The following is a 21248-nucleotide window of genomic DNA, read 5'->3' as shown; positions in this document are numbered from 1 at the left end:
TGTAAAGATAGGTATGAAACAACAAAACCATCGCCCTTCTCCCGTTTTATCATCTTTGGTCTGTTTCAACCATTTTGGTTTGACTTAAATATATATTTATTTTGAATTTTTAAAATAAAAAAAATATCCAAATCTAAATTGTCATATACATGGACTCGGATTATGGGCTAAAGGGAAAGAAGTAACTGGACGAAAAAAGAAGAAGAAAGTCTTATTACCCATATTCAATGACCCAATTACAAAGTACCATAAAGACAGATAAAAACCGAAAACAAAGGTGATTTATGATAACGTCAAAAATAAAATAACCACAAATCTCAGTTTTTGGAAAGTTCTCGAAAATAAGGAAGTATGATATTAACCTATCTGAAAGCAATCCAAATGGATCTAATAAGCAAGAGAACGATATAAATAATACTCTTAATGTAAAAAAGGAGATCACAATTTTCAGCTAAACAGTCTACTTAAGTATTTTCAAATCCAATTAAATAATTAAATTTAAAATACAAAAGTATAAGTTTGAATTTAGATAAAATTCATCTAAACAAATTTAAAATAATATAGATTGGTACAATTTGAATATTTTAGTCATCAGTTTTATTCATTTTCTTTAACTAAGATATTTTATTTATTATACGAAATGTGTGTGTCGTGTTAAAGTGGGTAAAAGTGTTTTACTTATCCATGAAAGGTAGAAAGAAAGAAGATGGTTATCGTTTGGTAATGATGGAATATCTATTTATGTTTCCACTGCTTCTATTCATTCCTTTAAATTGATATATTCTACTCTGTCGGGCATCTAGTTACTTCCACCGATCACTTTTTAATTTGCAACTTTTCTGACAGATATGTGACTGTCATATCTAAAATTTGATGGGCTTAGATGTGCATGGGAATCACGAGAAGTTGGCCCAGCTAGGCCCAGCTCATTCAATTCTGCCCACAAACACGCTCATGGAAGAAAAGTGATACTTTAAAAAGATTTTCAAAATATTGTTCATCGTTTACACTTTTTTAATCATATAGAAAATGCTTATTTTGATATTGAAAGTGTTCAATTGTCTGTTCGATCAAATTTCATCACAATATATTTTGAAAGTTGTGAAACTGTTTATCAGTGATCGACTAACTACTACTATGTTAATATCTAAAATTATACAATTTTCTAAAACATTAAAAAAAATTAATTATTTAAGTTTAATATTAAGAATAAAAATAGTAACTCTGGAAGATTAAAATTAAAAAAAGTGTAAATATTAAAATTAAAATGAATTCATTGATAAATATTAAGCGACTAGATGATGAAAAAAAAAAACAAATAAACTAAAATTGAAAGTCTCTCATTTATTAGAAAAGGAAAATATACTTTGACCTTGAAAAAAATATGAAAACAAGACACCACGCATGACTTAATAACAACAAAAATGCATTCTTTATAAAGAAATTGTTTCTTAAATAGGTTTTATTTGCATTGGAAAAAATTATTCAAAATTTTAAATACTGGAATATATTGCATTAAAAGAAAAATGTTCCTTTTTTGATAAAATTTTTAAATACTTTACAATTTTTAAAAATAAAGAAAATTACTAAAATATATAATTTATTTTTTCTTAAATTACATAATAATATACTTTTATCTAAAAAAATAATTTCTATTTATATTTACATCATAACAGTTACATAATTATATATTTGTATGTTAATTTGCTTTTATTCACTAGCTTGTGAGTTAGTCCTAGTGAATTCAGAAAGAAAACTAAAAAACTATGCGTATATGTTAAAGTTACTTTATCATCTACCATTAAATTCTACCTAAACACACTTTATATATAATTTTTAACTTTCTAAGTTAATAAATGTTATTATAGTGTCATATCCTTTCAATCCATACATATGTATACCAGAGGTATAATTAAAACATTAGTTAAAATAAATAGACTATTTAATCACATTATATAAAGATTTTACTAACAAAAACTAAAATACGTGAGAGTAGAGATATGTAAAAATATAGTATACGAATAAGGGAAATTCCTATCTTATAATTATTTTAGTTTAAATTTAGCGTATTAGGTAATGAAACATGAAATACATAAATATAGTTGATTATTATCTTAAAAAAATAATTTTAAAAAATCAAATAAACCTTGAATAATTTTATAAAGATCAAAATGTGGCTAGATAACTCCTATTATCTTTGATTGCATATAAACAAAGTAGAAAAAAAATCTCAAATAACACTAAGCACAGCTCAACATGTAAAAAAAAAAATCAGATCAACATAGAAAATTCTCTTTACATAAGAAAAAATATTAAAATATTATTTATTTTATTTTATTAATAATTAGGATATATATATTCCAAAATTTAATGTTTATCATCCTCTACAAATTGGGAAGTCATGTTCCTTAGTTCACTATCAATCTAATGCAAATCCCTCTGATGAAAATCCCTAGGCAGGGATGAACTAATGCTTAAAAACACTAAATCCTTAAAGAAAAATTTGATTGATTACCTTTCCATAAGTTAAAGATTTTGAACACAAAAAAAATATTTTCAATTCTTAAAACAAAGCAGCATAGTACACAAGAAAGCTACCTCCAATCTCTTAAATAGTAAAGTGTTCTTATTAAACCTTTAAGTTTTTAGAACTCATCACGCTTAATTTACTTTTCCTTTTGAAAAGTTTTGGGAAAAAATCGTAAAATAAGTGAAAGAAGAACCATTATAAATTTTGCATTCTTGTTCTAAAAATTCAAAGTGATTTCTTCAAACCCACATGTTCCAAGTTGAGGATGTTGTAAATACCGAAAAAAAAGACGAATACAACTTGATTTCCGAAACTTATTAAAATGAAAGATGATAAAAGATAAAAGTATTTTGGAATCATCAATCTGTCTCATTCAGTAATAGGTCATCCAATATTTATATACAATATGTTATTCTAGAATACTAATACCACAAGAACAGACAAAATAACAAAAGCAGAATGGACAAAAAGAAAAGAAGAGTGGTGCGGCAGAGTGGTGTGGAGTGGTGCTGCAGAGTGGTGCGGAGAATGCAAGTTTGTTACAAAGGAATACAGTACAAGTTTGTTAGCCTCCCGCAAGCTAGAGAGGGGTGTCAACCATCTCTAGCTTGGACAAGTTTGCATGGAATGACTGAGGAGGAAGAACTTTGGTGAAGATATCAGCAAGTTGCCGAGATGATGGAACAGGAAGGAGCTTCATTAATCCTGCTTGTGTTTTTTCTTGAACCAAATGACAATCTATCTCCAAGTGTTTTGTTCTTCATGAAAGACTGTATTTACAGCAATGTGTAAAGCACTTTGATTATCACAATAAAGTGTTGCGGACTTAGAACACTGGATTTTGAGATCATTGAGAAGGTAAGTTAACCATTGCAACTCACATGTACTAGTAGCAAGTGCTCTATATTCTGCTTCGGAGGAAGATCGAGACACAGTATTCTGTTTTTTGGTTTTCCAAGAAATTAAAGAGTTCCCTATGAAGAAACAATAACCTGTGACTGATCGGCGTGTGGAGACGCAAGTTGCCCAATCAGCATCACTAAAACCAATTAGGTGGATAGGAGAATTCCGTTTGAAGTAGAGCCCCTTGTTTGGACAACCTTTCAAGTATTTAAGAACTCTTTTGGCAGCACCTAAATGAGACATTGCAGGATTTGCCATGAACTGACTTAATTGCTGAGTTGCAAAGACGATGTCTGGACGAGTCGTTGTGAGATAAATCAAACGACCAATGAGTCGCCTATAGGATAGGGGATCATCAAGTCCCACATCGACTAGAGATAAGGCTATTTAAGTGTATATAAGTGGGTGCAAACCTCACCTTACAAGCCGATTTTGTGGGGTTGAGTTAGGCTTAAAGTCCACTTCTAACACTTATGAATGTCCTTAAAAACTTAAATACGAACACCCAGATACGAAGATATTTCTCTTTCTTTTTAAGTGAAGTTAAACAAAAATTGTTTTTTTGTTGTGATTAGGTTTCTTTTCGTACATTTTTTTGCTTTTGCAGTAATACACTTTTATCTTTCGGTATTTTCCATAATAATGTGTGTAATAAGTTTTATAAGTGATAATTATTTATGTTTGTGTTTTAAAAGTTGTTTGTAATTAGCCTAAGATTACAAAAAAATATCTTTGGCAATATATTTGAACATTAACGAATCTAAGACGTTTTTCTCTTTCTTATAATACACATCGAACAAATAATTAGATTGGAATCAGACTTTGATAATATATTAAGAAGTAGATTTTAAAGTCTAATTCAACTCCACAAAACCGGCTTGTACGATGATGTTTGTATATCATTTATATACATTATAAATTAAACTTATCTCTAGTTGATGTGAGACTTCTAATAGATATTAGAGTAAATTTTGGAGATGAGAGAACAATATCAAATTTGTATATGTCTAATAGGGTAGACACATGTTCTTGCTTGTACTGAAAGTTCTGTTTAGAGAAAACCTAAATTTTTTATACATTTGGAAACGATTTTGCAAAACCGTCTAAGTTATGAAAACCATGTTTTGATTCTTCGAATTTGAATTGTTACTCTCAACAATAAGTCTTTAAAATTATTGTAAATATTGACAAAAAATATGAACAAAATTTAATCTGAAAGTGTGTAAATTCACAAAACTTATCCAGCGTAAAAGTATCCCAAGATACAACCAACACTTTTTGAAACTTTTGAAGGATATTTGAATTACAAGGAAGTCTAAAAAAAAGTACTAAACCCATAATAATAAATTGAGAAAAGGGAAAGAATACGGAAGAACAAGAGAAAGAAGAGAAGTGTTTGGTTTATCTTTTGGAGGAGCCAAATAGTATGTATTTATTGATATAGAAGAGGAAGATTGTCATGAAACCAACACTCACGACTCTTGTGATTAAAGTTAAGAAGGCTTACTCCTATAAAATAGGTACGTTGAAATAAGTTCGGTCAACAAATTTATTGCTCCAAGTTCAACCAATAAATTTGAAAAGAAGAAAAAAAATACATAATTTGTAATATATTTATAAAACAAGTTTTGCAACAGATAAACCTTGCTAATTGACATATATACCAAGAAAAAATATTAAAGACCTTGATAATTTTCACATGAAAAAAGAAGTAAAAAAACAAGAATATTAGAAACAAATGAAACAATGAAGTTATTATTCAGCATGTGACATAGGGCTGGGAGAATTTTTGATATTGCAAAACAAACCGTCAACAGTAGTATAACCTCTAATTAAAAGAAAACTAAAATTTGAAACTTGTGGCTCTAATTTAGTTGACGGCATATGGTGAAGAGTTATTACATTTTTCTATAATTTGTGATCCATCTAACCAGTGGCTCTTGCCATTGCCAGATCACAATGATGAAGAAAAACTATCTATGCTTACTATAAAATGGTTTTACAAGGCAAAGATATCGCAAATAATTTGTTCTTTTTAATGCTATCCCTAACAGGTCATTGAACCAGACAAGGAACCCAATTAATTTATCGCATGTTAGGTATCATTATTAAAAAACAAAAGCTATAAGAATATTTAATTTGTTTTATGTCATAACAACTTTGCATGTCTATATAACTAATCAGAGTAGTTATTAACCATTATAATATAATACATGGCTTTAAATTTCTTTGTTTTTATAGCCACTGAAACAAAAATATGATATTCCTTTTAGTTCTAAATCAGTAAAACACCTTTTTTATCACACTTTTTAATTTTAAATTAAATATATTTTTAGTCCTAAATTTAAATAAAAAATTAATATATTTTTATCTCAAACTTTGATATTAATTTTTAAATTTAAAAAGAAAATAAATATAATGATTATAATACAACTGTAAATTCTTTTAACGTATTAAACAACATATATTTAAAATATTTATATAATTTAACATGTTAAAACTCAATTGTTATTATGAAATTTTTAATTAAATTAATCATATTTATCTAATTTTAAATTAGAAATATATTAACTCGTTTAATTTTTTATTTATAAATTCATTTTGTTGTCAGCAAATCGTTTTCTTTCAATTTTATCCTCGTCAATTATCGTTTTTCAGTAAAATTACTTAATTTTTATTCTATCTATTTTCTTCGACTTTGCAATTGATTTTAGAATTTTTTTAATAATATATTTTTAATAATTTTTTTTGACAATACATATACGGTGGTTATTGATTATTTTAAATATTTTTTTAAACATATTTAAATAAATCAATAAAATGATAATACATATTTTTATAAAAAAAAGTTATCAATAGTCAAAATATCATCATCCTTAATTTTATGTGGTTCTTCGATATAAAGAACTTGTTCCTACCATTAAGAGTACATGGCTTAGTTATTCATCGTCTCGTTACATCATATAGATCAATTATTCTAATGAATTGATTTGCGAAGAAATTCGATGGTGATGGTTAGAAAAACCAGGTTAATCTAATCGTGGATATATTTTTCAAAACTATGTTTCGTTTGGTTATAATAGACTACTGTTATGAAAATTCAAAATGACTATTTTAGTACAATAAACATATTGGAATTAAAAGTTGGGGAATTCTATGTACGTTTCCAAATCGAATTTCATCTCTTGTATATATTATAGGAGCATGTGCAACTCACTGGAAAAATGGAACAGTGGGCCATGCAGTGCGTGGTGAGAGGCGTGCCAGCAAGGACGCTACCATTGTCTGTTGCTCCGATCATAGCCTTCCAACCAAGTCTCCTTCAAACCAATTCATGAATCAAAAGGATTGGACGGCCAAAAAGATAAGAAATCACAACATCATTAGGCCCCACCAGCCACCCCCACTCACCCTCAATTTCTAATTTTATTTTCTCATCCATCTTTACACTGAGTGCATATAAATAATCCCCAGAACACATCATCATCATCACCACCATAACCACAGGTTGGAGAAAGATAGAGTGAGCAAAAAAATGGAGGGAAAGGAGCAAGATGTTTCATTGGGAGCGAACAAATTCTCAGAGAGGCAACCCATTGGGACTGCGGCTCAGAGCCAAGACGATGGAAAGGACTACCAAGAGCCTCCTCCGGCTCCACTATTTGAACCCTCCGAACTCACTTCTTGGTCCTTCTACAGAGCCGGAATAGCCGAGTTTGTGGCTACTTTTCTTTTCCTCTACATAACTATCTTAACCGTCATGGGTGTCAATAGGTCCGATTCCAAGTGCGCAACCGTTGGCATTCAAGGCATTGCTTGGGCCTTCGGTGGTATGATCTTTGCTCTCGTTTACTGCACCGCTGGAATCTCAGGTAAAAACATTTATTCCTCTCTTTCCTTATACACACACACATTAAATTAATAAAATTAATAATAATCGGTGCGGTTTGTGTTGGTGTTTGATGATGCAGGGGGACACATAAACCCGGCTGTGACATTCGGACTGTTCTTGGCGAGGAAATTGTCGTTGACTAGGGCACTGTTCTACATGGTGATGCAGGTTCTGGGTGCTATCGTTGGTGCTGGTGTGGTGAAAGGTTTCGAGGGAAAAACCTTCTTCGGGAAACACAACGGTGGTGCCAACTTCGTTGCCTCTGGTTACACCAAGGGTGATGGACTGGGTGCTGAGATTGTTGGTACCTTCGTTCTTGTCTACACTGTTTTCTCAGCCACTGACGCCAAGCGTAACGCTAGAGACTCCCACGTTCCTGTATGTGCCCTACTTTTATTATTATTCACGAAAACAACAAATAGATTAATTCATAAATATTTTACCATGTTGGTGGAATGATCAGATTTTGGCACCTTTGCCCATTGGATTCGCTGTGTTCTTGGTGCACTTGGCCACCATCCCAATCACTGGCACCGGTATCAACCCTGCTCGAAGTCTCGGTGCTGCCATCATTTTCAACAAAGATCTTGGCTGGGATGACCACGTATGTTATATTTCTCTTTAAATTTTTAAATATTATTATTGTCAAATTTTGGAATTTACGGAAGTTAGTGATGTAATGCATTTTTTTGTTGCACAGTGGATTTTCTGGGTTGGACCATTCGTTGGAGCCGCTCTTGCTGCTCTGTACCACCAAGTCGTAATCAGAGCCATTCCCTTCAAATCCAACTAATGAGATAAAAGTTTGTGATCGCTGGGTAATAAAAAGACCCAAAGCTATTTTCCTTTTTACTGTCCTTTGTAAAGAATGTGATGTTATAATGAGTAGTAGGGGGTGATTGGCCACTTTTCCTCTACTTTTAAGTTGGAAGATAACCATGAGAGATGTGTGCTGTAATTGCTTATCAAATAAAAAACAACTTCTTTTCCCTCTTAGTTTGGCATCTTTCAATGAGTATATACGGCTTCAATTATTATTAACACTGGTATTATTGCATTCTTAATTGATAAACCACACCACACATAATTAAAAAAGAATTAGGAAAAGTATCACTTCATTTCTCATTTAAAAGTGAAAATGCTTTCCTCTTATATACTATATCTCCTATCAATTAAAAATAAATTTATAATTATAAAAGAATACAAACTTTATTTTATGAATTCTGTAAAGTTAAATTATTCTTGATTCCACTTTTTAACATTCTTCCACGGTTTTACATGCAACGGCTAAATAATACAAGCTGCAAAATTATAAACACACGTTTTTTAATTTTTTTACACCTATTTAGCACCTCGTAAAATATTCATATTTTAATTTTATAACTTCATTCATCTCCAATTATTTAATATTTTAAAACAAAAATGTTCCTTTGTAGATGCTAAAAATAGGTGTGGAGCTGAAAATGTATCATAAGCCAAGATGCGGGGATGTATTCTGGATTTTTTTTAAAGAAAAAATTACCCCGTATTAAATAAAATTTAGGAAGATTAATTTTAATACAAAATCTATTATAAATTTACAAAAAATGTTAAACATTTGTATCATTAAATATATAAAACATATTAAAATTAAAAAAGTATTCTTTTTGTATCATTTCATTATTATATAATGGGAATTCTCTATTTTAGTATACACAACTTTTTTTTTTATTTTACACTTTAATTGACTACTTTTAAATTATAATAATTATACTACCAATTTTATATTTTAAGTGACGGTTAATTTTTATTTTTTAAGTGACTGTTAATTTAACTATTATTTTAAAAAAGTATTCTTTAACTAAAAGTTTTTTTTTAAATAAAATAATTATTTTACCATTTTTATCTTAATTGTTTCTTAACTTAAAATAATTATATTATCATTTTACCATTTAAATATATATATATATATATATATATATATATATATATATATATATATATATATATATATATATGGGATTATTTTTGGGTGGTTAGATTTCCTTTTTCAATTTTATCTTTCAACAAATAACCAATTTTTTAAAGTTGAAATAAGTAATTTATTAGTTTTATCTTTTAAGTTTTTATTTTTTTATTTGACCCAATTTTTTACAAAATTTAACTATTTTATAAATTAAAATTATTGTTTTTAATAAAAAATTATCTATAAAATAAATGAAACTATTTTTTGTAATTATATTTAATTTTTAATTATAAGTTTATTATTATATATTATTAAAAAAACAAATGCTTATATTATTTTTACTAATATATTATAATGGATAAATAGTTTGTTGGTGTAATATACATTCATATATCATACTTTTAAGATAATATGGAAAAAAAAGTTGCAGTTTTACTACAGAAATTTCATTTTCATTCATTTAATTTAGTTAAGATAAGTTATCACATATTTAGTATTTAATTATTATCATGCATATTTGTCAAAGTAAGAATATACAATTAATTTTGAAATAGCTACTACAAATTTTAAATTAACAAATAAAAAAAATTGAAGTTTTTACACTAAACAATATATTTTATATTGTACTAAAAATGAAATATGTTAATGTGTATTGTATATTAAACCAACTATTTATTTGTTATAGTTTTGTATTATTTGATTGTTGTATATTCCAATACAGACAAATTATTGCTTATCAATCATATGCAAATTTTTATAAAAAATATGTATTATTTATTTTTCTTAAAACAAGATTTATATATTTTCCTATAATTAATTCAATGTTTTTGGTTATAATTATATATTTTCTATAAAAGTATCAGTAGTTAAGTAAGTTTTTTTTTTTTTATTATTCACAAAGAACGTAGTGTAAGTAAATGAGCCTTGTGAGCCTTTCTATATTGGGCCTTAAGGGCCTAGTTTTCTGAACTAAAACATAAGAAAAAAAGACAGAATTGTGATGGTTGACCAGCCTATTGACCAAAATCTGAATATTGACAGCCCATTTGTAAAACCCTAGTTCCAGATTAGGGTGCCTGTGTTGTGTTGTTTGCACGCCTTGTTCGTGAGTAGTGAAGGTGCAGAATCGAACCTCTGAACATGGCGTCGAGCGATCGCACAGTCTTACAATTCTCTTCATCATCTTCTCAAAGTTTCTCCGCAAAGGTTCATCCTCTCGTTATCTTCAACATCTGCGATTGCTACGTTCGGCGTCCTGACCAAGCCGACCGCGTCATCGGAACCCTACTCGGATCCGTCCTTCCAGACGGAACCGTAGATATTCGCAATTCCTATGCTGTTCCGCACAATGAGTCCATTGAGCAGGTCCTTTACTCTTTTTTATCCTTGTTTATATTATCATCAATAATCAGGGTAGAAATTTGGTAGCTTCTCTTGTTATGTTGCCTTTATACATGTGGAATTTAGTTCCGCATCTGGTGTTGAGAAACTGGGTGTTACATTTGTATATTTTAGTTTTATTTATTTAGTTTAGTTTATGTTTTGATTTGTATTCGCATTTAGTTTCATGAATGCTCCAATGTTTCTCGCATTGGATATACTATGTGTTACATGCTTTCTCATTACTGTTCGTTAGATATTTAGGCATTGTGTGGATAAACTTCTCATTAAGTATTTACCTTATTCCAAAATTAAAATTAACTTTTGGAGAAGTCAAATAAGAAAACCTCTATGAATTAACCAATGCCAAGAAAATGTTGACCCACGGAGTTATGAGAGAAACAATGTGCAGCTTACTTTCTTATTTTATTGGTGATTTGATCTTTATTATTCTGCTCTCTGATCTTGTTAATCGTTATATACTACTTGCAATTTTTAACCGCTCTCTGTTCTCTTCCAATTTGTTCATTAATTGATAGATATTCAAACACAGTTTAAGGCTTGGGCAGTAAGTTATATATTGACCCAGTAATTGAGGTTCCTTGTCTCACATTGTTTAGTAGTCCTGTTCTCATTCTGAAATTCAAACTGGAAGGAAGTGAGAGGGATGCCCATTTCTTTATGGAAAGTTGGTTTAAGCCTATAAAAATAATAATGTGCTTATCCTATGGCTAGGCAAAATTTGTCTTAGAGCCTCTTATGTCCTTGCGTAGCAGTTTATTATTATCCATGACAAGATGTTGGGGTTAGTAATTCTGAGTCAAGAATATTGAGTGTACTGCATAGATTTCTTCAAAAAAGTGAAAGGTTTACCTTTTTAATGTTACGAAAAAATCATGGTATTTGGTTCCTGTATAGCTGACTAATATTTAAAGCCCATAAAAGAGTTGCATAGTTAAAATTTACCACTGATTCTATTATTGAGCTTTTGCAGTTGTCTTTTTCTTTGTCTCTCGTCTGATTGCAGGTTCTTTTTGTGCTTACTCAAATATGTTCTGATTTTTTTGTTTTATCAACAGGTTGCTCTGGATATAGAGTACCACCACAATATGTTAATATCCCACCAGAAAGTGAATCCAAAAGAAATCATAGTTGGATGGTAATTCCTATTATGTGTAAAACTTAATTGTTTTTGGTTATCATATTAGTATTCTCAATGAAGTGGTGGCCAAGACTACTTTGAAATCCATATGGCCTATGTTAAATGATGTTCACTTTGGGTGGAGAGCACCTGCAATATTTTTTCTTATAAATAAAGTTGGTTTTGTTGCATTCAAATGGAAAAAATAAATGTTTTTCTTGGGGGCGATTTAGTGATGGGTATAAATAGACCGATTCCTGTGTTTATTTATTTTTCTTCTTGGAGAACGAAAGAAATGCTAACTTTGGTTATTTATTCAGGTATTCTACTGGTCTTGGAGTAACCGGTGGTAGTGCATTAATCCACGAGTTTTATTCTCGAGAAGTACAAAATCCCATACATTTGACTGTTGATACTGGATTTACAAATGGAGGTGGTACCATCAAAGCTTACGTGTCTAACAATTTATCCCTTGGAGAACGGCAAATTGCTGCACAGTTTCAAGAAATCCCATTAGATCTTCGTATGGTTGAAGCTGAGCGAATTGGATGTAAGTAATTCTTGGGTCTATCTTTTCAATCATCCTCTCTTTTTCCTTTTTCCATTCTTCTCCCCCTCTCACACTTTACTCTTCTTTCTTATTTATGCATTAATATAACTAATAAAGTTTACGTGCTTACTTCCATGGATGCATTTGAAACAAATGTTTTAATTTTTTTTTCTCTTAAATCAGTAACATGTTCTCTTCGAGTTGTATTGGAAAAATATTGTTTGATATGGAGTAATTGGAAATTAGTTGGTAATTATGTAATAAAGTCACGCATTGCATTCTGCAAAAAGGATGTAAGTTAATACTGGTACTCTCTGACTTGCTTCATCTTCTTGATGAAGTGATTTTTCATGGCATAATCTAAATTCATTGTTTAGTCTATAGGTAATTTGAAAACATCTAATTTCACTGGATGAAATTTTGCTGTACTTCATTGAGTCTTGAAACTGAGGATTCCCTATCTCCCATTCCACCTGGGATCTCTTTAGGAATGAAAAACTTACGAACTGTTTTCTCTGGTTTATCCTTTTTGGGTATGGGTCGTGGGTCCTTTAATGCCCCCTTTTAAATGTCATGTGTTTTTGGACGTTCACTTGCAGGAAAGTTTATTGTTATGATGAATTAAACTGTTCATATGTTTATATTCATCATCGTATAGAAAAAAGGTCGTTAAAATTTTACTGTTATGATGGATTTTTCTGATGTCTATTCTCTAATATGCATTGGCAATTTCTTTTTGTAGCATCTTTTAACTAACGTTTAAATTATCTTTCTATAATAATGGTACCGAAATGTTCTTTATTTTGAATGAGATTATAGCTGATTTTGTGTTTATTCTGGTAATGCCAGTTGATATGCTCAAGGCAACTGCAGTTGACAAAATTCCTTCAGATTTAGAAGGGATGGAAGCATCGATGCAACATCTACTAGTCTTGATTGATGATATCTACAAATATGTTGACGATGTTGTGGTATGATATTGACATCTTTAATCTCCTCTTGTCCTAATGAGATCGTATTAAATAATTTTTCATCACAGGAAGGGCGAGTTGCACCAGACAACAAAATCGGAAGATTTATATCAGATGCTGTAGGTTCCCTTCCCAAAGTGTCTCCTCGAGTTTTTGATAAGCTTGTGAATGATAGCTTGCAGGTAAGTTTTTGATGTTTTAGTGGTTTACGTCGGATTTCATACTTCAGTACTGATGAAAAGTTGTGTTACGCAATTAGACATTTATTTTATTTGGCTAAGAACTTGCCCTTCATAGCTTTGTTTTGCTGACATGGGGGTTTCATCCATTTCAGGATCACTTGCTTTTGCTATATTTATCTAGCATCACAAGAACGCAGCTTAGCTTGGCCGAGAAGTTGAACACAGCTGCCCAAATTCTGTGATTCTTTCGCCTCTTTGTGGTGGAAGACAAATTTTCCTGATAGTTTTCTTCTCATTATGTCATATTTCCAGAAACTTGGAATGTCAGCGTTTTATACTTCACCTTTACTTTGTTTTTTATTATTTTTTAATATTTTGTGCTCCTCTTTGCATAGTTAAAAGTTCACTTTGGATATTAGCAGGTATGCTGTGTAGCTTTCCCGTGTTAATTTAATGTAATATGAGCGAATGCCTTCCCTCTATTGCCTATATTTCTTTCTTCGTGCGATTGGATAAAGCTTGACAAAATGATATCTTTCGTTTAGAAGTTAAATTGGCAGTTTTTGTTTTAATTTTTGGTTCTTTATTAGATTGAAAATTGGAGATTTTATAGAGCTTTTTTTATGTCAAACGATACTAATTTTTTTTAGAGAAGAAGTATGTGAACCAACTTTGCAATACTCAATTAACTAGTTATTTTCTGAATGGCTGTTGGAACAATTCAATGGAAGTTCTAAATCAACGTTAATTTTCAAGCAAATAGGATGCAGTGGTTGTGAAAATTGTTTTTTTTTTTTAAAGTTGTCTTAATTTTAAAAACAATTTATCTATCTCCTAGTAATTTGAATGACTGCTCAATTTTTACAATGATTGTTTTGTAAATCGTATTATTTGTACTATTAGTAATTTAATTAAAGACTATTTTGTATGATAAAATTGTTATCTTTATAAGTCATAATGATTCTGATATTTATAATTAAAGACTATTTTATATTGCAATATTGTATTCTTTTTATACTTTTATTGATAGAACAGATTGGTCTATTTCAGTTAAGGGGAACAAGCTATAGATGCATTTTTCCTGTGAAGTGTATTTATTTTATACTTTTATACCGACAGCTTTACGTTTAATTGATTTTCTCTTCTATTACTATTATTTTATTATTTGTTTTTTAATAGTTACTGTGTAATCTTTCAGCCAGAAAATGTGATCTTTGAATTTTGAACAAAGACAATATATAATCATTTTAGTAATTCAGTGTGTGCATTGTGAATTTAGCATTTCACTTCCTTTCATCCATTTTAAATGAATGACCTCTTAAGGATTACATAGTGAATCCGTGTAAATCAATTTGCTTTTGAGAAACGCTGATTTTCAATCAGTATAAACAGGTGTCTCCCTCACTCCTATGTTTATTCCCATAAAAAAAAGTAGAGAAGTCTCTATCTCTGCATCAAATAAAAATTTGGTCGGCGTCACTGTCATTTACAGATACATAGATTGGAGAATCCTAGGTTAGAATTTGAGGGCCTATTTGGTCGGGAAAATGCAAGCAGACGACTAAGGTAGTGAGGGCATATAGTTTCTCTTCCGGGATTTGTGTGACTACATACTCAGCACTCATTGGATTTCTGTCCTTCAATAAATTAAGAGCCTCTACACTATTCACATGCTCAAGTTGTTGTTTTACCTTATACGTTGATTCAAGCAACCGACTCTATTTTCTTCCAAAGATCTCTTTCGTTTAAAACACCCTATGTAAATATGCTGAGAAAGAGGCATTGTTTTGTGTTAATTGGTGGGGTAGTGATTGTAGAAAAGATTGAGAAAAGTGGAGACAAGAAAGTATAAAAGACACTGCTGCTGATACAAAGATTTCCAGCGTTCACATTTCACGCTATAATTCTTATTCTAAACCCTGCCCTTTAGACCTCATAAGAGACAGTATCTTAGTCACAATGTGGGAGTAATATGATCAAATATTTATATAAACTACCGATTTAATAATTGAAATCACTATTGCTGGTCTATTTGATCCTTCATTTTCTAAATAAATACAATTTTGATTTGAACGGTTAACCATATTTTTCGTTCATCAAGTTTACCTAAAAATTATTTTTATTCCTCATGCAATCTAAATTATCTACATGTACTTTTATATAATTGGGTTAATATTTCTCATTAACACTATATTTTAATCTTTGGTTTACAAAACTATCTTTTACTCTGCGGCTACAAACAAAGTACGCATATTCATACGGAAAGATTGTTAGTCACCTACAACAAACGTTAAATCTTGTCTTTTAATATAGACCATTATCAAAATTATTTAAAAATACATGGATCAACTGTAAAATTTGTTTAGTATGAAAACCCTACTAACTTTTACCAAAACTTCAAGAACGAAAAAAAATATGTAATTTTTTTTTTAATTAGTCAACTCATTCTAAAAGTATCCTTCAAATTTTATAAATACAATATTCTATCTAGAGCAAAACATTTTTCTTAACAATAAGAATTTATATAATTCTCTTCACAAGTGCATGTAGTATTTATTATTATTACTCAACTTAAACTAAGGAGCTCCATGAATACCATAAGTTTGTCCAACAATGGAGTGTATGTATGTGCTATAGATATCTATTGTGATGGTTAAAGTTAGCTAAAATTAATATATATAAGTTATTTGGATTGGGCGTTTGATTTTGATTGATTAAGTTGATTTCCAAGTTGTGCCACCTTCCTCAAGTGCTTACACCACTGAATTAAACAAATCAAGAATTTCATACATCTTCGTGCTTATTCAAAATCCGCTCTGACATGCAGTCATGTTTCTTAGCCGCTGGGTCACGAAGGAAGCTCCTGTGAGAAAGGAGACAGTTCGCTACAAATAAAATTTTAGATAATGTGATTTGATTCTATATTAACTAAGCACTTGAAACACTTCACCTTCTTAAATGCTGTGTGGTTGACTCTGGGAAGACTTCTTAGCTGCTCGATGAGGTATTTTTGTGTATGACAAATAACTAGTGCCTAACATTTGAAGTTGGGTTAACAACTTCAGTCCAAAAATGCTACAAGTTAGAGTAGCCAAAGCCCTTGTTGCCAACCATGAACAGACAAAATGATACTCGGGAATTGTAGGAAGTTAACAAAGAAAGTGCCCTCAGTCATTCTTCACTACCAAACTGTAGTAATGCATGTTACTACTGCTATTTTATCACACTCTGTTTATATTTTATACAATTTGAATTTGTTTATAGTTTATGTGATATCATATATATTTAATGTTTTGTCTTTTCTGTTTGTACCAGAAAATTGTTCTTTGATATTAAAAAGCATTTTTATTGTTCTATCTAATGATGTCGAAAAACATTCTTGTATTTAATAGCTCATGGACAAAGACTGCTGAAGTTCTTATTCATATACACGTATCAAACTTTAAATTCACATCATGTTTACTGGTGGTTCTTTAATTTTGTGTTATTTTTGCAATGCAATGTCATAGAAAGACATGAATTGCATAAATCTCAAGAATATTTCAATTTTGATCACGTGTTTCCCTTTTTCCTAGGCTTTAAAAGCTATAACACATAATAGCGATTAAATTGGACGAAACGAAGAAGGAAAAAGAAGTTTGAGTTCCTGTTTGAAAGACAATTACTAAAGACAAGAGAAAGTGACATAAGAAAAGCCAAGTTACTCTCCTTTTTGTAGGTCTTGAATTGTTCCTCTAAAATCAATCAATTGGGTGGCTCTGTTGTCCGTAGTGTATGTTTCCACATCTTAAAAAGAAGTTTTCCATGAAAACTAGTCAACCTAACTCCTATCTCTGTCAGTCTTTACTCTCATCACAATAGTCCAAAAGAGATCAAACAATATGCAACTTTGACTTTCACTTCCCTTTGCCCCTCCTTCACACTTAGAAATGAAACTACTTTAGACCATTCTTTATGAACTTTAGCAGACAACCACTTCTTTTAAAATCAAATTTTGGCTTAACTCACACGTCTTCATGGAATTGGATTAATCTCATAAGTATAATTGGTGAAACATAAAGCATTGAAAAGTACACAACTTAGCAACAATTGTTCTCTTTAATGAAAAACGCACAGTATTGTGTCTACAGATTAGCACGAGAAATGGAAAACATTTAATTATGTTTCCATAGCACAAACTACGTAATAGTTTAATCACTACTAATCAAACATACATGTTTTCTGCCCCGGACCAAAACGTTGAATAGTGGCTGCTTTTGCGCATGTCTTTATCTTTTCTACTTCTTTATTAGCACAAAAAACTAGGCTAAATCAAACTACATATGTTGCTCGGTGTTGTTCATTAGTCTCATATTTCCTAAATTCAATAAGACAAGCTGAATTATAAAACATGATGTTTGATCTGTATTGCCCCAAAAGCAATACAAAAAACCAAGAGGAAAAGGTCAGATTTTTGGCATAGATTATTGAGTGATGGTATTATAAATGCACACGAACTGAGATCTTTATGGTTCAGAAGCTCAGAGGTAAAGTTTTCTGTTCAGAGGCACAGAATCTTTGAGAGACTTCTGGTAGTGAAATTATATGGAAGAGGGCATGTCAGATTTTTGTTTTAGAGGTGAAAATGTTGGTGGTAATAGAGGTAGTGCCACTGGCACCAAGTGTGGGCGTTGGAATCCCACAACTGAACAGGCTAAGCTTCTGACTCAACTCTTCAGTTCTGGACTCCGCACCCCAAGCACTGATCAGATTCAAAAGATCTCTAACCAGCTCAGTTTTTATGGTAAGATTGAGAGCAAAAATGTATTCTATTGGTTTCAGAACCATAAGGCTAGGGAAAGACAAAAGCGTCGCAAGGTTGATAAGGATGTCATTCGTACTGAAAACTCCATCTCCATGAACTTTTTCACGCAAAGTAAGTACCATATCAGATTCCTTTTCTATTAAACATCAAACATAACTTGCTTGGTTGGTGTAATGTGTAATTTGATCTGTTTCTTTTAGCAGATTTTACGCAGCTTTATCACGATTCTGAGCCTGAGAAAGTGACTGAGACTCTTCAACTATTCCCCTTGAACTCTTTCGGTGAATCAGAATCAAATATGAAGGTTCATGCAAGTGACTGCAGGGATAATACAATGTTTACATACACAGAGGAAGAACAAATGAACCATCCACCATTAGATCTTCGCTTGAGTTTTATGTGAACATGGGAATCTTCTTGGGGGTGGTGCTTAGAAAGGAGGAGGGTTTTCTTTGATAAATTGTTATTAGGTTTAGCATAAAGGCAATGCATTATGAAATGTTAAAAAAATATTGTATCTTGAATGCTTGGACATTCTTCTCTGCGTGTTCGTTCATGTTGGTGTTTTTTTTTTTGAGTATACTCTGCTGCATTATCCTTATATATCTTCAGTACTTGGGATTCTAATAACTCGCATCCTCATGAGAGATGTCACCTTGGAATGCTTAAAGGATACCAATAATAATTTTACTATATGGTTACAAATGAGTCATGCCTCGGGTCTGCTCCTATCTTTGAATATCATGAATCTTATGCACTCAAATGTGTGTAATAAATGATACAAAACGTAGTCATGATGCAAAATATCACGCTTAACAGCAGGGTGGCAGATAATCTATTTCAAGAATATCATCTAAAAATTATAAAACTGTACAATTTTTATTAAAGATTGTAATATTTAAAGCTATGAATAAGGGTTAAATATGTTTTTAGTTCCTCAACTATCAGTGATTTTTTGTTTTAGTCATTCAATTATAAGTGATTTTTGATTTTAGTCCCTACTCAAAAATAGCATTTAATCCTCTTAATATTAAAACATGTAAAGTTAGTTCCTGAATAGCTTTTAAGTTAAATTTTCTCTGATTGACACGTATCTAACTTTTTTTTTATTTTTTTTCTAACCCACTTCTTTCTCCCTTTCCGGTTCCGATCTGTTTTCCTACCGGCGCCAACGTTTCTCACTTGGTCTCCATCATCAGAGTTTTATTAAAAAGAAAGGGCGGCAAAAACATCATATATTCTTTTTGTTTTTTCCCTCCATCTTATCATATCTGAAAGTCACTCCCTCAATCGAAGTTTCTGGAACTGCAATGCCCTCATTCATTTCTTCACTACACTCTCCATGCCTTTGCGTTCCACCTAATCCAATTATGCAGCACGCAACTGTTTCCAATCGAAGTCCGTTTTATTTAATTTACCTTTTTAATTTCATTTCTATTTTTGGTTCACGGGGATGCGTTCAGTTGGTGCATGGTTGTTGAGGTGAACGGGAGAATTCAGATAGGTTCTTCTCTTGCCATTTCTGAAATGAATCGGAATCCAAAATGCAAGAAGCCTTCAAGTAGAGACAACATCAATTGGGAATCGTGAGTCCACTCAAATTCCTTCATATTTTGAAATTTGGATGGGGAGAAATTTGGAGAATGTGGAGAGGAAAAATAGGGAGATGAAAAGCCTATTGGATGAGATAAAAATGGAAATTTCCACTGCCAGAAAAGAAAAGAAGTGGTGCTGCAACCAGAGTGAGCAAATCCAGAATGGAAATTAATTTTGGGTGTTTTCTTGTGTAGGTAACGCATACAGAGGAAGGTGAAGACAAACCATTTTCTCTTGAGTTTATCATCCTCGTGACATGCTTATCTCTGGGAGGAGTCCCAAATGAAGATTTAGAATCTGAATGGACATCTCCCCAAGCTTCCCTTCGATATTCATTGTTGAAGCCCCATGAACATCTTTTTGGCTTTCTGCAAGGAGCATACAGATTCAGGTCTCTTCTACCAGGATCAGGGGATTGGTACAATCTCCTCCTGGCATGAGATACATCCCCCTCAGATGTGTCAGGCTGGTTTTAGCAAAGGAGTCGTCCATCTTTCTATTTTTTGTAGCGGCGCGTACTGCCTGGAGTAGAAACTTTGCTTCTGTGATCTTGTTCATATGCATCAAACATATTCCCAAATTGCACTGTTCGTTCCTATCAACCTCAAAAGACAATGCTTTCCTGTAAAGAAGACAAACAAGAAACTGTTACTCTTCTCTTTAAAGTAAAAGAGATCAAATATAAATTCCATTTTTTTATTGCATCTTAAAGGCTCACCAGTAATGTTCTTCAATGTTCTTCAGCAGTTTTATAGTCTTCTTTTTGCAAGTAAGCCCAGGCCAAGTTGCCTAGTGACTGAAATAAATGCTTTAGATAATCTCCGACAGGTATATGAATTTTTTATTTTTTTTGCTTGTGTATACTTTGTGTTGATTGATGATTACCTTCACAAGAACATAAGAGAAGAGGATGAGAAAAAAGTGTAGCAAAACAAATTGCAGAATATGGTTACTGGCATGGAATCTGAGTTGTAGAGAAGATCTCACCGGCGGAGGAACGGAGGGAGTCGTTGGGGGGAGACGAGGAATGTGAAGGTGGAGGTGATGATGGAGTAACAGGATAAGAAGAAGAAGAAAAAGAACGTTGAAGCTGGAAAAATACTGCTGCCCTTTTGTTTCAGTTTGTGCGAGTGAGAGGTCTCCCAGTATTAGGTGGAGTTCCAAAAACAAGGTGGCAGAGAAAGAACAATGAAGGTGGAAGAAGACTTGTCGTTAGTCAGCTCAATCAAAATTTAAAAGACGTCCATTTTCATGGACTAATTTTACATATTTCAATATTAAGATAATTAAATGCTATCTGTTTTGAATAAGGACTAAAACTAAACATTATAAATAATTAAAGGACTAAAAATAT

At 31.3% G+C, this 21248-nt stretch overlaps 3 protein-coding genes across 4 annotated transcripts; all 3 read left to right on the top strand.

The window, feature by feature from the left end:
- The first annotated feature begins 6913 nt into the window (after window positions 1–6913).
- On the top strand, window positions 6914–8321 carry LOC106757770 (probable aquaporin PIP-type 7a). Of its 2 annotated transcripts, none has more exons than XM_014640560.2 (4): window positions 6914–7305; window positions 7405–7703; window positions 7789–7933; window positions 8026–8321. In XM_014640560.2, exons 1-4 carry the CDS (start codon window positions 6969–6971, stop codon window positions 8124–8126), a joined length of 882 nt encoding a protein of 293 aa, XP_014496046.1. In that variant the 5' UTR covers window positions 6914–6968; the 3' UTR covers window positions 8127–8321. The 2 variants fall into 2 exon arrangements, with proteins under 2 accessions (XP_014496046.1, XP_014496045.1); XM_014640559.2 differs by having other exon boundaries at window positions 6915–7305; window positions 7789–7929.
- Window positions 8322–10289: 1968 nt separating this feature from the next.
- LOC106757070 (eukaryotic translation initiation factor 3 subunit F) lies at window positions 10290–13985 on the top strand. Its single transcript, XM_014639653.2, has 6 exons — window positions 10290–10635; window positions 11730–11809; window positions 12112–12341; window positions 13191–13312; window positions 13381–13494; window positions 13647–13985. Exons 1-6 carry the CDS (start codon window positions 10411–10413, stop codon window positions 13734–13736), a joined length of 861 nt encoding a protein of 286 aa, XP_014495139.1. The 5' UTR covers window positions 10290–10410; the 3' UTR covers window positions 13737–13985.
- A 3865-nt stretch (window positions 13986–17850) lies between these two features.
- LOC106757015 (WUSCHEL-related homeobox 5) lies at window positions 17851–18883 on the top strand. The gene is made up of 2 exons (XM_014639600.2): window positions 17851–18409; window positions 18502–18883. Exons 1-2 carry the CDS (start codon window positions 18079–18081, stop codon window positions 18699–18701), a joined length of 531 nt encoding a protein of 176 aa, XP_014495086.1. The 5' UTR covers window positions 17851–18078; the 3' UTR covers window positions 18702–18883.
- Window positions 18884–21248: the final 2365 nt, after the last annotated feature.

The sequence above is a fragment of the Vigna radiata genome, chromosome 3 (assembly GCF_000741045.1).
Source record: "Vigna radiata var. radiata cultivar VC1973A chromosome 3, Vradiata_ver6, whole genome shotgun sequence".
Taxonomy (NCBI): Eukaryota; Viridiplantae; Streptophyta; class Magnoliopsida; order Fabales; family Fabaceae; genus Vigna; species Vigna radiata.
This window is presented reverse-complemented; position numbering and strand designations above follow the sequence as displayed.